Consider the following 14,364-nt stretch of genomic DNA (forward strand, 5'->3'; position numbering starts at 1 on the left):
CAAGCTTTAAACATCCCAAGGAGCACTGTGCAAGCGATAATATTGAAATGGAAGGAGTATCAGACCACTGCAAATCTACCAAGACCTGGCCGTCCCTCTAAACTTTCAGCTCATACAAGGAGAAGACTGATCAGAGATGCAGCCAAGAGGCCCATGATCACTCTGGATGAACTGCAGAGATCTACAGCTGAGGTGGGAGACTCTGTCCATAGGACAACAATCAGTCGTATATTGCACAAATCTGGCCTTTATGGAAGAGTGGCAAGAAGAAAGACATTTCTTAAAGATATCCATAAAAAGTGTTGTTTAAAGTTTGCCACAAGCCTCCTGGGAGACACACCAAACATGTGGAAGAAGGTGCTCTGGTCAGATGAAACCAAAATTGAACTTTTTGGCAACAATGCAAAACGTTATGTTTGGCGTAAAAGCAACACAGCTGAACACACCATCCCCACTGTCAAACATGGTGGTGGCAGCATCATGGTTTGGGCCTGCTTTTCTTCAGCAGGGACAGGGAAGATGGTTAAAATTGATGGGAAGATGGATGGAGCCAAATACAGGACCATTCTGGAAGAAAACCTGATGGAGTCTGCAAAAGACCTGAGACTGGGACGGAGATTTGTCTTCCAACAAGACAATGATCCAAAACATAAAGCAAAATCTACAATGGAATGGTTCAAAAATAAACATATCCAGGTGTTAGAATGGCCAAGTCAAAGTCCAGACCTGAATCCAATTGAGAATCTGTGGAAAGAACTGAAAACTGCTGTTCACAAATGCTCTCCATCCAACCTCACTGAGCTCGAGCTGTTTTGCAAGGAGGAATGGGAAAAAATGTCAGTCTCTCGATGTGCAAAACTGATAGAGACATACCCCAAGCGACTTACAGCTGTAATCGCAGCAAAAGGTGGCGCTACAAAGTATTAACTTAAGGGGGCTGAATAATTTTGCACGCCCAATTTTTCAGTTTTTGATTTGTTAAAAAAGCTTGAAATATCCAATAAATGTCGTTCCACTTCATGATTGTGTCCCACTTGTTGTTGATTCTTCACAAAAAAATACAGTTTTATATCTTTATGTTTGAAGCCTGAAATGTGGCGAAAGGTCGCAAAGTTCAAGGGGGCCGAATACTTTCGCAAGGCACTGTACTACAGTATACTGCAGTAAATACTACAGTATTGCCTGTAGTGGTTTTGCTGACATTAGTCCATAAAACACTACAGTGTATACTATAGTAATTGTACCATAGTATAGTGTTTTAGAAACACTAGGAATGTTTACTGAAACTGTTAGGAAATGTAAACATAATGGTTGTCTCCTATGGCTTTGAGGTGGAGGCAGCACTGTCTCTTTATAAGCCAACAGTCACTGTTGAAGTGGTTGTAAAAGATTAGGGTTCCATTTTGTCGAATGCCCTTTAAAGTATAAAGTCAAAAAATATATACTACTCAGAACTCATGAGACGTTCTGAGAACAGCACTATTATGATCCAAAAGTTAAGCAAGGAATGCTGAGATGTAGTGATTTAATGAGAAAGTCATTTTTATAGCAATCGTTTGAGCTAAATGTTGTTAGAGGAACTTGAAAAGAGAGAGGCAGAACATTTTAAGAGCTGTTCATGTTGAACGAGTAGTCATGGAGAAAGCTAATTCCATTGACCATGTTATAATACAATGTGAACATGAAGAAAGCTCTTGTTTCATGAACATTCATAAATGTTATATCTCTGAAGTATTATGAATGGTTTAGCTTGTTTAGTTTGAACAAAGGTGGCCGTTTAGAAATTTGTGGTGCTTGTCACGAAGGCTGTAGGGTGTTAGTGACTGTACTCTCGGTCACATCAGTTCACCATGAATGCAATGCGTTTTCTCTCCAGGCCCAGGGATGGTCGCCCCAGTCAATGACCTCTATGGGGAAGAGTCTCCATCCTTTACCAAAGGGGAGAAACAGTGTCGCTGTAAGCTAGCCAGTGTCTACAGACTGGTGGACCTTTTCAGCTGGGCCCATTTCACCAGCTCATACATTACTGTGAGTAGAACCCACATTAAAAAAACATATTATAGCAACTTAATGTAGCATCAAGGAAAGGGGGATACCTAGTCAGTTGTACAACTGAATGCATTCAACTGAAATGTGTCTTCCGCATTTAACCCAACCCCTCTGAATCAGAGAGGTGCGCAGGGGCTACAGTATACTACAGTGAATACTATAGTATTTATACCGTAGTATTTGTTTTAGAAACACTAGGAATGTTTACTGAAACTGTTAGGAAATGTAAACATAATGGTTGTCTCCTATGGCTTTGAGGTGGAGGCAGCACTGTCTCTTTATAAACCAACAGTCACTGATGAAGTGGTTGTAAAAGATTAGGGTTCCATTTTGTCGAATGCCCTTTATAAAGTATAAAGTCTCTGAATCAGAGATGAGCGGGGGGCTGCCATAATCGGAATCCATGTCTTCGGGCGCCTGGGGAACAGTGGGTTAACTGCCTTGCTCAGGGGCAGAACAACAGATTTTACCTTGCCAGCTTGGGGATTCGAACCAGCAACCTCTCGATTACTGGCCCAACGCCCTAACCACTAGACTCATAAGCACAGTATGAATCTTGATTACTGTAGGCATGTCAAAATGACACATGGAGTTCTCAGTCACCCAATACACATTCTATTTTTTGCAATTGGCAAGCATTGTTAAAGTATAAATAGTCATTTTTATCTTGATAATTGTCTATATCCAGTAGCAAATGATATAGCTGGTACAATGTTGCTCTTGGCAATGCATGCCTTTTGACATTTGCTTGTTATATACGTTTTCCTTTTCCTTGTACAGGTCCGGGTTAGCAAAGAACAAGACCATGTTCTTATCATCCCACAAGGGCTCTCTTTCACTGAAGTGACGGCTGGCAGTCTGGTAGGTATAATGGTCCATGCGCTTTAATATTCCATACACGTGGCTTAGAACGACCCTAGAAAATAACAGCTTGTGCTTATCTCCAGTGGGTGAACAACACAATCATTAACAATACAAAACAACCCTATTCAGATGTGTGAATTGTGCAGAATATGTGTTCAGACTATTGACAGGGCCTCATAATCAATGGCCAGCCACTCAAACAGACCCTGGCTGTGCTGAGAGACATGCCTCACTACTTCAGCAAGGGGTCAAGGAGAATTGACAATTGTGTTGAATGGATGTTTTCTAGCTTGTTGTCAGCATGTAGATGCCTTAATACAGTATTGATGGAAGTCCCAATAAAAGGATAACTAGATTCCTCTTGCAATATAATCATAATAACTGAATACAGTGAGTAACAGCACAATCAGTTGGAATAATACCCAATACATTAGTGTGACTTTGTATCCGACTCAGTATCTTGCTGCCATAGTAGACCTAGAGATGTTGTGTCCTGGTCTGTTTCCAGGTGAAAGTGAACATGATTGGTGATGTTGTCGACCAGGGATCCACCCATCTGGAGGTGGACCACTCTGGCTTCAGCCCTCACGCTGCTGTCTATTCCATGCGCCCTGACATCAGGTGTATCATACACATCCACACCTCTGCAACTGCTGCTGTGAGTACACTTTAAACTAAAGTTCAATGAGTGGCCATGTCCCTTCATGACTGAATGAAGTGCAACCTCTGGAAGTGTATTTACCATCTTTACCATCTCATCTTTGTTTCATTATTGTATATACACTAAGTGCCCCTAATGTAATTGTGCTGTTGCCTTCTAAAGTTCATAGTTACTAGTTTATAGTTGCTATATGTCTGATGTTTTTCTAGCCGGAAATAACTTCTGTTAGTTGTTGGTGACACAGCATAGCCACGGTTGCTTTTATCCTGAACTCACAGGTGTCCTCGATGAAATGTGGCATCCTGCCCATTTCCCAAGAGGCTCTGGTTCTGGGCGATGTTGCCTACTTCAGTTACCAAGGCTGTCTGGATGATCAAGAAGAGAAGGTGGAGTTCCAGAAAGCCCTAGGGCCCACTGCCAAGGTAACGCAGAATGATGGGTTTCCTTAACAACAACAGGCTCACTGTCGTGTGTGCCAAACATAGAAACAGAACAATTAATGCATTTAATCAAACTGTTCTGTTACTGTAGTAATTGCTCTTTCTACACAGGTATAAGAGCATTTAAAATGCATTTTCACATTACAGGAAGTTGTATCCACTTGCTAAACTGCTTTACCTTTCATGTCTTTGTATTTACTTCTGCATTCATATGGCCTTTTTTGATGTTGTTATCCCACGCTTAATCATTTTGTAGGTGCTTGTTCTGAGGAACCATGGCCTGGTTGCTCTGGGGGAGACTATTGAGGAGGCTTTCCACTACATTTACCACTCACAGCAAGCTTGTGAAATCCAGGTAACACTTGAATTCATCAGCCACACCTTTTCTACCACATTATTGTATAGGTCATGGAATAGTTCACTGCTATTTATTTTTTCTTACCATGGACATAGGATGTTGGCGTGCTGCAATCCAAGATATATGCGTGTTTACTTTGCCTCAGTAAACGTGTGTGGTCTAAACCCACCAGCATGTATTACATGTGAATAAAAATGCTCCCAGGGTTTTGGAAACAAATCAAACTTGGTGTTGGTCATTTTTCAATTGAATGATATTGTGTTACATTCCCTGTGTGTGAGAGAAACAAGTAAGAAGTCAAACATCTGTTAAAACAAAGCTAAATCAAATACTCTATGTGTGATTAAAACCACTGTTCTCAAACAGCACCAGGTGGAGTTTAGTGTTCTAGGACTTGGTTGAGTCCCCATGTAACTCATAGCTCTATGTGGAGCAGACAGATAATGTGTTCTCTTATCATCATATGAGTGGCGCAGCGATCTATGGCACTGCATCTCAGAGCTAGAGGTGTCCTGGTTCGATGCCGGGCTGTATCACAACCGGCCGTGATCGGGAGTCCCATAGGGCGGCACGCAATTGGCCCAGCGTCGTCCGAGTTAGGGGAGGGCTTGGCCGGGGTAGGCCGCCATTGTAAATAAGAATTAGTTTTTTACGTGCCTAGTAAAATAAAAATGTGTCTGGGATAGTGTTGGTTTATCCATTGAGCAGGTTATTCCATGTGTGTTCAGTCTGGGATTCCTCTGTTTTCTTTACTACACTCTAGTGATGCCTCGTGACACATTTTACCTCATATTTTCACTATAATAGCTAGTTTTAGACTTTACTCATTATCCGGCTAACCTGGTGAATTCAAATGGTCAGGAAAAATTCCTGACCTTGACTATATGTGTTTTTGATGTGGTCATTCAGGTCAGTGCTCTGCGGTGCTCTGCAGGGGTAGAGAACCTGGTGCTCCTGGACAGGGAGAGGTTCAAGCCCCTGACCCATGGAGTGGCTGCTGCTGGGGTCACCGTGGACAGCGAAATCAAGTGGAAAGTGGGCGAGGCAGAGTTTGAGTCACTCATGAGGATGCTGGACAACCTGGTAGGTGACCTGACCATTATACCTGACCTTTCCCACAATGCTTTGTGTTTCCTCTCCCATGCACATCCTGAGGATGTGTGTGAATATATTGACATCATAATCCCAACCGGAAAGTAGTATTTTTAACTCGTGAATCAAACATGGGGGATCATCAAGGCCAGCTGTAGCTCCTTGAACTAATGCACTATTTTTTTGTCCCAATGTGACCGTTGCGTGTTTATCAAAGATGAGCATCTAATCTTAGCCTGTAGCTATCAGGCTGTTTGTTAGCGATGGGTCTGTGTTTAGCATCCACTGTAGATAACTGTGTGATGTTCAAAGGGCTTCCCCTTCAAACAATACTATCTCAACAACACTGCTAATGACTAGGGCCAGACACATTCTGTGGCCACAGCAGACAATGAGCAAGCCTGATCTCTCTATTGAATCTACTGATGACATGCCACTTGCTGCGGACTGGGGCTGGTGTAGGCTACAGCTGTGTTAGCTTGTACAGCTCTGTGTGATCATAGCCCGCCTCCCCCATCATGGATTCCAGATGCCAGGCCATGCTGTGTGGAGTTAAGAGCACAGACCACACAATCCTTCAGAGTCAATTGACTGGAAAACTCAACACACTCCCTGGGTTCTGCTCAACATGGTTAGGGTTTGGGGTTTGCGGTCCCCCCTTTTCTTTGATGTGTCCCTAACAACAGTTCCCCTGCCAACTGCACTGTGTTACCAGGCATGATCCATTCCCTATGAAATCAGGCACTTTTGAAAGTGTGGTTTATATGTACTGTACAAAGTGTTCCAACAATGGAGGCTAAACATTGGGTGGTCTAGGATCCCCTTAAACCACGGGCTTTAGTCACTGATATGAAGTGTATGTTCACATTGTTAGAGATGAAAATAATCTTACAAATTTGTGATGGGAAACTGCAGGACCAATGTTTGAAAACGTGTCCTTGGGAGATTTTTTTTATATGCTGTCGAGGGCCATTCACTTAACAGAGAACACCTTGTGTTTGTTTTGAGCATAATTGAGTTGCACAAACCTTTTCCTTGAAAATCTATTAAACATTCTCAACACTAATAGAGACTTTACAGTTGATGGATAACAGGTGTCCGAGTTTTCGTGGAATCCATTTTGACAGGTGGACTGAAACATTGTCTCTCTGTGTTGCTAGGGTTACCGTACAGGCTATACGTACCACCACCCAATAGTGAGGGAAAAGATTCGGACCAAAAATGATGTGGAGATTCCTGCCACGGTCTACACTGTCCCTTTGCAGGACAGTGATCTGGGTCAGAGAAACCCCTTTAACTTCCTGGTGCAGAAACAGCAGAGGGAGAGGGCGCGCTGGCTCAACTCTCCCAACAGCTACCTGAAGGTCAATGTGCCTGAACGCTCACTCAGTGGAGAGTGTAGCCCCAGAACCAAGACCATGGTGAGCTGCTATAAACCAGTCTTCTTCAATCTACCTTGTGTACCGGTAGACTACATTGTGTACATGCAGTATTGCACCTCTTTTGCTTCCACCTGACAATATGTCTTCCTATAGCAGAGATGCAATATCACATGTTGTAGGTTAGCCTGCCCTCTTGTGGAATATTGTATAACTACATGTATGAAACATATTTCCCTACATAACATCTTCTAAAGGTGTCCGCATGCTTCCCACCCGGAACAGTTTGTGCATATATTATGAAGACGTTTTTGTTCGTTTTGTGATTGGTCAACAATTGGTCAAGCTGCTGCTACTCTTTGTTTATTATCTATGCATGGTCACTTTACCCCTACCGACATGTACATATTACCTCCACTACCTCGACTACCCAGTACCCCTGCACATTGACCCGGTACCCTTTGTATATATACTCTTTATTGTTGTTTTTGTGTTACCATTTTTCCTTTAGTTTATTTAGCAGCTTTGTCTTACTTTTGAAAAACTCTGCATTGTTGGTTAAGGGCTCGTAAGCATTTCACGGTAAGGTGTATGACGTACTGTATGTGACATTTGATTTGAACAGTATCATTCAATGAAGTGTTTGCTGCCATTCAACGAGAGATCAATCCTTTTCATACACATTTGTGACTAAGACCTCTGCAAAAACGTCAAAATTAAGGACATTTCTTGAGTGATCTTGGATAAATTCTGATTATTTTGAGGAAGTGTCTAGTGCCTTCAGAAAGTATTCACATCCCTTTTTTTCTCCATTTTGTTGTGTAACAGACCGAATTTAAAATGGATTTAATTAAGATTTTTGGTCACGGGCCTACACACAATACCACAAAAAATGTCAAAGTGGAATTATGTTTCGAGAAATGTTTACAAATTCATAAATTAAAAGCTGAAATGTCTTGAGTCAATAAGTATTGAAATAAGTTCAGGAGTAAAAACAAGTTGAATAATAAGTTGCATGGACTCACTCTGTGTGCAATAATAGTGTTTAACGTGATTTTTGAATTACTAACTCGTCTCTGTACCCCACACATACAATTATATGTAAGGTCCCTCAGTCGAGCAATGCATTTCAAACACAGATTCAACCACAAAGACCAGGGAGGTTTACCAATGCCTTGCAAAAAATTGAACTTATTGGTAGATGGGTAAAAAAAACATACATTGAATATCCATTTGAGCATGAAGTTATTAATTACACTTTGGATGGTGTATCAATACACCCAGTCACTACAAAGATACAGGCATCCTTCCTAACTCAGTGGCCGGAGAGGAAGGAAATGGCTCAGGGATTTCACCATGAGGCCAATGGTGAAGGTTAAATCATTTAATGGCTATGATAAGAGAATTGAGGATGGATCAACAACATTGTAGTTACTCCACAATACTAACCTAATTGACAGAGTGAAAAGAAGAAGCATGTACAGAATAAAAAACATTCCAAACATGCACTCTGTTTGCAACAAGGCACTAAAGTAATACAGCAAAAAAATGTGGCAAAGGAATTATCTTTTTGTCTTGAATACAAAGTGTTGTTTGGGGCAAATCCAATAGAACACATTACTGAGTACCACTCTCCATATTTTCAAGCATAGTAGTGGCTGCATCATGTTATGGGTATGCTTGTAATTGTTAAGGACTGGATAGTTTTTCAGGATAAATTATAAACTGAATGGCGCTAAGCACAGGCAAAATCCTAGAGGAAAACCTGGTTCAGTCTGCTTTCCACCAGGCACTTGGAAATAAATTCACCTTTCAGCAAAAATTATTTAATGAGCCCTAGACTGAAGTATCTTTATTAAACCAGTATCTTTCCTTTTAGTGGATGAAATCTGAAGAGACCAGCAATGGCACTGGCACCTCCATAAAGATCGAGGACCCCAACCAGTTTGTTCCCCTTAATACAAACCCCACTGATGTTCTGGAGAAGAGGAACCGGGTGAGCTAGAATATCATGTTCTCTAATCATGTTCCTTATTGACATGTTCAGACATATTGGGCTGGGAAACATATTGAGTTCAACAGCTTGACCATTTGCTACACACATTGTAAAGGAGGTACTATTGAACTCTCCTCCCAAGCAAATGAGTGTGGATTGCAGTGACCTATAGGATGCAGCCTGTCTCCCTCTGGCATGACAACTGGGTGGTTCAATCAGTCATGAAGCATTTGTATACATTTTTATGGATGCTTAACAGAACTTAAAATAATTTGTAATGGAAATCTGTATTTTAGATAAGGCAACAGAACACTGTTGATCACATGACTCCAGGACCAAAGTCCCATCTTCTAGCTGGCATCGTTGTGGACACCATACCAGGACCAGTAAGTACTTGGGTCAGCTTCACACCACACAACACTAACATGATATGGTGGTGAGTTCCATGATGGTCATGATCAGAAGACTGTAATGTGGGTCTTCATTGGTCCATCCTTATATTGTGTTCAGTGACATAGTTGGGTTGGAGCTCACCGGTATGGATCTTCCCATTGGTTTAAGGTTTGACTGGGCACTTGTGGAGCTCATTAGTCACTAAGCAGTATGTATAGCAGTTAAGTTTAACCCCATTGTTCTGTATCTCTCTCTCCCCTCAGGCCTTTATCATTGAGGATGAGGAGCAGATTCGCTCTCTTCCTCCCAACCCCTTCAGTGAGCTGACAGAGAAGGTCCTAGAAGAGTATAAGAGCGTTGTGGAGAGAAGGCAGTTTTGCCAGGATGGTACGATTCTCCCCTATCCCATACAAATATCAACACTGTCATCATGATGTAGAACACTCACTTCATCAACATTGCATTTAATTCTCACCTCTGTTATCTACAGTACTGCTACTGTATTTGTGTTGCTGAATCTGTGATGACTAGGGACCAATGTTTTATCTGGCCAGGTCACATGGTCAGGAAAACTCCAGGCCCTATTGATAACCCTTGAACTTGCAGATGCTGATATCACAGATGCAGATGAGATGACAACATTTGACGATTCCACCATCTCACTGTCCCTGTCTCCACTCATGTCTCCTGCCAAAGGTAGTATTTCATAAGAAAGGAGCAAGACCGGTGTGTCCAATAAAGTTTCCATGAGAAGATGAATTCCTAAATCAGGGCATTCCTTCTCATAAACCTTTTATTCGTTAAATTTTTTTGGAGTTATGGAAAGGGTGCACTATAGACAAAATGGTCATCTTCATTCTTCCTGCAGTTATACACTTTTCTACAAGCCCCCATCTTTCCTCACTGACTTGGTTTCTTCCCATTAACAGAGATCATACCCAATGGGAAAGATTATATGGAAGAACGGGAAGAGAAACTAAACATCAAAGTATCCAAGCTCAGTATAAGCACCACAGAAACGGTTGAAATATCCATAACTTCAGAGAAATCAGGGGGAGAGGAGACCCCTAACAGCCAAACCAAGTCCCCCAAGAAGAAAAATAAGTTTCGCACTCCCTCCTTCCTTAAAATTAATTTTAAAAAGGAGAAAGCTGAGGCCTAGAGGGAGAGACACTGAAGAATGACATGTCAGCTTATTTGGTATGAGATGAGCTCATGGGATGAGATGTGTTCCTTAGAGGAAATGTATGAGTCACTAAGATCTTAATAGATCTCCAGCTTTTGGGAAGGAGCAACTGTAACAATAAGCCTGTTATTGCAATCTCCTTATTACTCAATCACTTCCTCTGAGGGCTCCACATATGAATAGGGCTCCAGGCATGATGGGTTGAACATGTAGTATATCAGCTGCATTGTTCTTAGTACTGTAGCCAATTCGCAATTATGTAATACAAATCAATTATAATATACTGTGCAGATACAGAACCTCATTCTTTAAAAGATAAAACTCTTACTGAAATACCACATTGCCTGCTATGTATTTGTGGTCAGATACTTTTTTCATTCAGCTCATCATTAAACAGTAGGCCATAGATGAAGGTGAGACATATAAACGTCATCTATGTTGTGCATGACACAAGTCATTTTTCCAACAATTGTTTACAGACAGATTATTTCACTTATAATTCACTGGATCACAATTCCAGTGGGTCAGAAGTTTACATACACTAAGTTGACTGTGCCTTTAAACAGCTGGGAAAATTCCAGAAAATGATGTCATGCCTTTAGAAGCTTCTGATAGGCTAATTTACATAATTTTAGTCAATTGGAGGTGTACATGTGGATGTATTTCAAGGCCTACCTTCAAACTCAATTCCTCTTTGCTTGACATCATGGGAGAATCAAAAGAAATCAGCCAAGACCTCAGAAAGAAAATTACAGACCTCCACAAGTCTGGTTCGTTCTTGGGAGCAATTTCCAAACGCCTGAAGGTACCACGTTCATCTGTACAAACAATAGTACTCAAGTATAAACACCATGGGACCACGCAGCCGTCATACTACTCAGGAAGAAGACGTGTTCTGTCTCCTAGAGATGAACATACTTTGTTGCGAAAAGTGCAAATCAATCCCAGAACAACAGCAAAGGACCTTGTGAAGATATTGGAGGAAGCAAGTACAAAAGTATCTATATCCACAGTAAAACAAGTCCTATACCGCCATAACCTGAAAGGCCGCTCAGCAAAGAAGAAGCCACTGCTCCAAAACCGCCATAAAAAAGCCCAGACTACGGTTTGCAACTGCACATGGCAACAAATATCGTACTTTTTGGAGAAATGTCCTCTGGTCTGATAAACAAAAATATAACTGTTTGTCCATAATGACCATCATTATGTTTGGAGGAAAAAGGGGGAGGCTTGCAAGCCAAAAAACACCATTCCAACCGAGAAGCATGGGGGTGGCAGCATCATGTTGTGGGGGTGCTTTGCTGCAGGAGGGACTGATGCACTTCACAGAATAGATGGCATTGTGAGGAAAAAAATTATGTGGATATATTGAAGCAACATCGAGACATCAGTCAGGATTTTAAAGCTTGGTTGCAAATGGGTGTTCCAAATGGACAATGACCCCAAGCATACTTCCAAAGTTGTGGAAAAATGGCTTAAGGACAACAAAGTCAAGGTATTGGAGTGGCCATCACAAAGCCCTGACCTCAATCCTATAGAACATTTGTGGGCAGAACTGAAAAAGCGTGTGCGAGTAAGGAGGCCTAAAAACCTGACTCAGTTATACCAGCTCTGTCAGGTGGAATGGGCCAAAATTCACCCAACTTATTGTGGGAAGCTTGTGGAAGGCTACACTAAACATTTGACCCAAGTTAAACAATTTAAAGGCAATGCAACCAAATACTAATTGAGTTTATGTAAACTTCTGACCCACTGGGAATGTGATGAAAGAAATCAAATCTGAAATAAATCATTCTCTCTACTATTATTCTGACATTTCACATTCTTCAAATAAAGTGGTGATCCTAACTGACCTAAGACAGGATTTTTTTCTAGGATTAAATGTCAGGAATTGTGAAAAACTGAGTTTAAATGTATTTAGCTAAAGTGTATGTAAACTTCCGACTTCAACTGTAAATGAGGTCAAGCCTTAAGGAGTGTGGTTCGTTTTTATCTGGGCCTATTCATAATAGTGCTGTCTTAGTTTTAGTTGATTAAAAGTAGGCTAAAGTATGGGTTGTAGTAGTGTTTATAATTATTCAGTATTTGGTTAACATTTTGATATACACTACATTTCTTCTTAATAATAATTGTACTATAAAATAATACTTTTAACAATGTAAGACAGAGAAGGCAATTTTAGCTGGATATGTTTTTCAGAAACATTTATTTATGCCAGTGATATTATTTTAGTGGTTGCTACTTCTTCATTATTGTGACAAAATGAACTGAAAGAGATTTGAAAAATCTCCAATCTCTCTGAGCTCAATACTGCTGAATACTTTTTTTTACCGCATTCACTGATATCTTGGCATGGATATCACTACTGAATGCTAAATTACAAATGTAAAGATATGAAATAGGCCTATATCAGATTACAAAATGTATTATGAATGTGTTGTGTATGTGAAAGATTTGTTAAGACAGTATTTTGATAGATCATTTGAAAGTTGGCCATACAAAAGTAATGAAATGTTTAATGTTACTATTTCCCCCAAAATTAAGAAAGAAATGCAAGATTATGGCAAAAAAACTTTGGGTTATGGCTGAACTATGCCTCTTTTTGCCTCCCCAAGAGGCTTAAATGTCTTAATTTTGTCACTAGGTGTTGAACTAAGATTGTTTAATAAGGTTCGCTCACTCGTCTCACTTTTCAAAAACATTCAATTACATTTGTATGGCCTTATGGCAGATTAATAGCAATATGTTATAAAAAAGCTGTTCTCTGGACCAGAGTTAAACTGAAGACAAAGTCAAACATCCAGAGACGATATAAATCGAGAATTTATCCCAGTTAGCAATGTGAATGATTTTCTTCGATCCAAAGGGAGAAACTTGGCTTTCCTTTGTAGATACTACGTTTTGTGAAGCAGTTTTAAATGCAATACTGAAATTAAGGTTGATTAATTTGCAACGGTTGCTTTAACATTTATGTTGTATGTTTTTATGCTTGTCAGTTCATGCTCTGTTAAAGTATTACAAGCAGGCCTCCCGAGTGGAGCAGCGGTCTAAGGCACTGTATCGCGGAGCTAGAGGTGTCACTACAGACCCGGGTTCGATCCCAGGCGGTTTCACAACCGGCTGTGATCGGTAGTCCCAAAAGGCGGCGCACAATTGGCCCAGCGTCATACATTTTTGGCCGGGCTAGGCCGTCATTGTAAATAAGAATTTGTTCTTAACCGACTTGCCTAGTTAAATAAAGGGAACATTGTTTTTAATGACTTGACCCTCGCCTCCCAAGCCCGTTGGGGAGTTGCAGCAATGAGACAAGATCGAAATTGAGGAGAAAAGAAGTCGGTAAAATACAAGAAATTAAGTATCACAAGCTAACTGAATTGAATATACCCAGTATATCATGTTCACAGTCCCAGTTAACTTGTATTACTAATGCTTATTTTGTTTGAATTGCTTTTGTATTTACTGAGCTTTTGTAATGTGTGCTCTGTATAGCAGCTTCATATTGTTTCATTACATTCCTTATGAGCTTACATTTCACCATATGTAATAAAAACAGTGTGTTTACATGATTGTATTATTTTACCAAGGTTGATTGAAACATAGTGTTGCTTACAATCGTTTTGCATTCTTATGTCATTAAATCATGCAACAAACATTGAAATACATGTAACTGCCAAAATAATGGAAACGAGGGATACAAAGTATATTGAAAGCAGGTGCTTCCACACAGGTGTGGTTCCTGAGTTAATTAAGCAATTAACATCCATTCACCTTTAGGGTCATGTATAACGATGCTGGGCAGGCCATTATTTTGGCTACATGGCTATGGCCCCATCCACAGGGCACAAGTTGTCACTGAATGGTTTGATAAGCATGAAACTGATGTAAACCATTTTGCTCTTAAACTCAACTCTGGACCTCAAAGCCAGTTTCACTGCTTTTTTAAATT

At 40.6% G+C, this 14,364-nt stretch overlaps 1 protein-coding gene across 3 annotated transcripts in view; it reads left to right on the forward strand.

The window, feature by feature from the left end:
• Positions 1–13,979, forward strand: part of LOC110502478 (gamma-adducin) — a 32,561-nt gene extending 18,582 nt beyond the window's left edge. For all 3 annotated transcript variants that reach the window (XM_021580519.3, XM_021580520.3, XM_021580518.3), the window contains exons 4-15: positions 1,877–2,028; positions 2,830–2,910; positions 3,422–3,571; positions 3,853–3,996; positions 4,271–4,369; positions 5,282–5,455; positions 6,625–6,885; positions 8,723–8,839; positions 9,136–9,225; positions 9,496–9,619; positions 9,839–9,928; positions 10,162–13,979. In XM_021580519.3, coding sequence (XP_021436194.3) covers positions 1,877–2,028; positions 2,830–2,910; positions 3,422–3,571; positions 3,853–3,996; positions 4,271–4,369; positions 5,282–5,455; positions 6,625–6,885; positions 8,723–8,839; positions 9,136–9,225; positions 9,496–9,619; positions 9,839–9,928; positions 10,162–10,394 — 1,715 coding nt within the window. In that variant the 3' untranslated portion in view covers positions 10,395–13,979. The remainder of the gene's footprint in view (positions 1–1,876; positions 2,029–2,829; positions 2,911–3,421; positions 3,572–3,852; positions 3,997–4,270; positions 4,370–5,281; positions 5,456–6,624; positions 6,886–8,722; positions 8,840–9,135; positions 9,226–9,495; positions 9,620–9,838; positions 9,929–10,161) is intronic.
• The last annotated feature ends 385 nt before the right edge of the window (positions 13,980–14,364 follow it).

Source organism: Oncorhynchus mykiss, chromosome 23 (assembly GCF_057628025.1).
Source record: "Oncorhynchus mykiss isolate SJ-2025 chromosome 23, ASM5762802v1, whole genome shotgun sequence".
Lineage (NCBI taxonomy): Eukaryota > Metazoa > Chordata > Actinopteri > Salmoniformes > Salmonidae > Oncorhynchus > Oncorhynchus mykiss.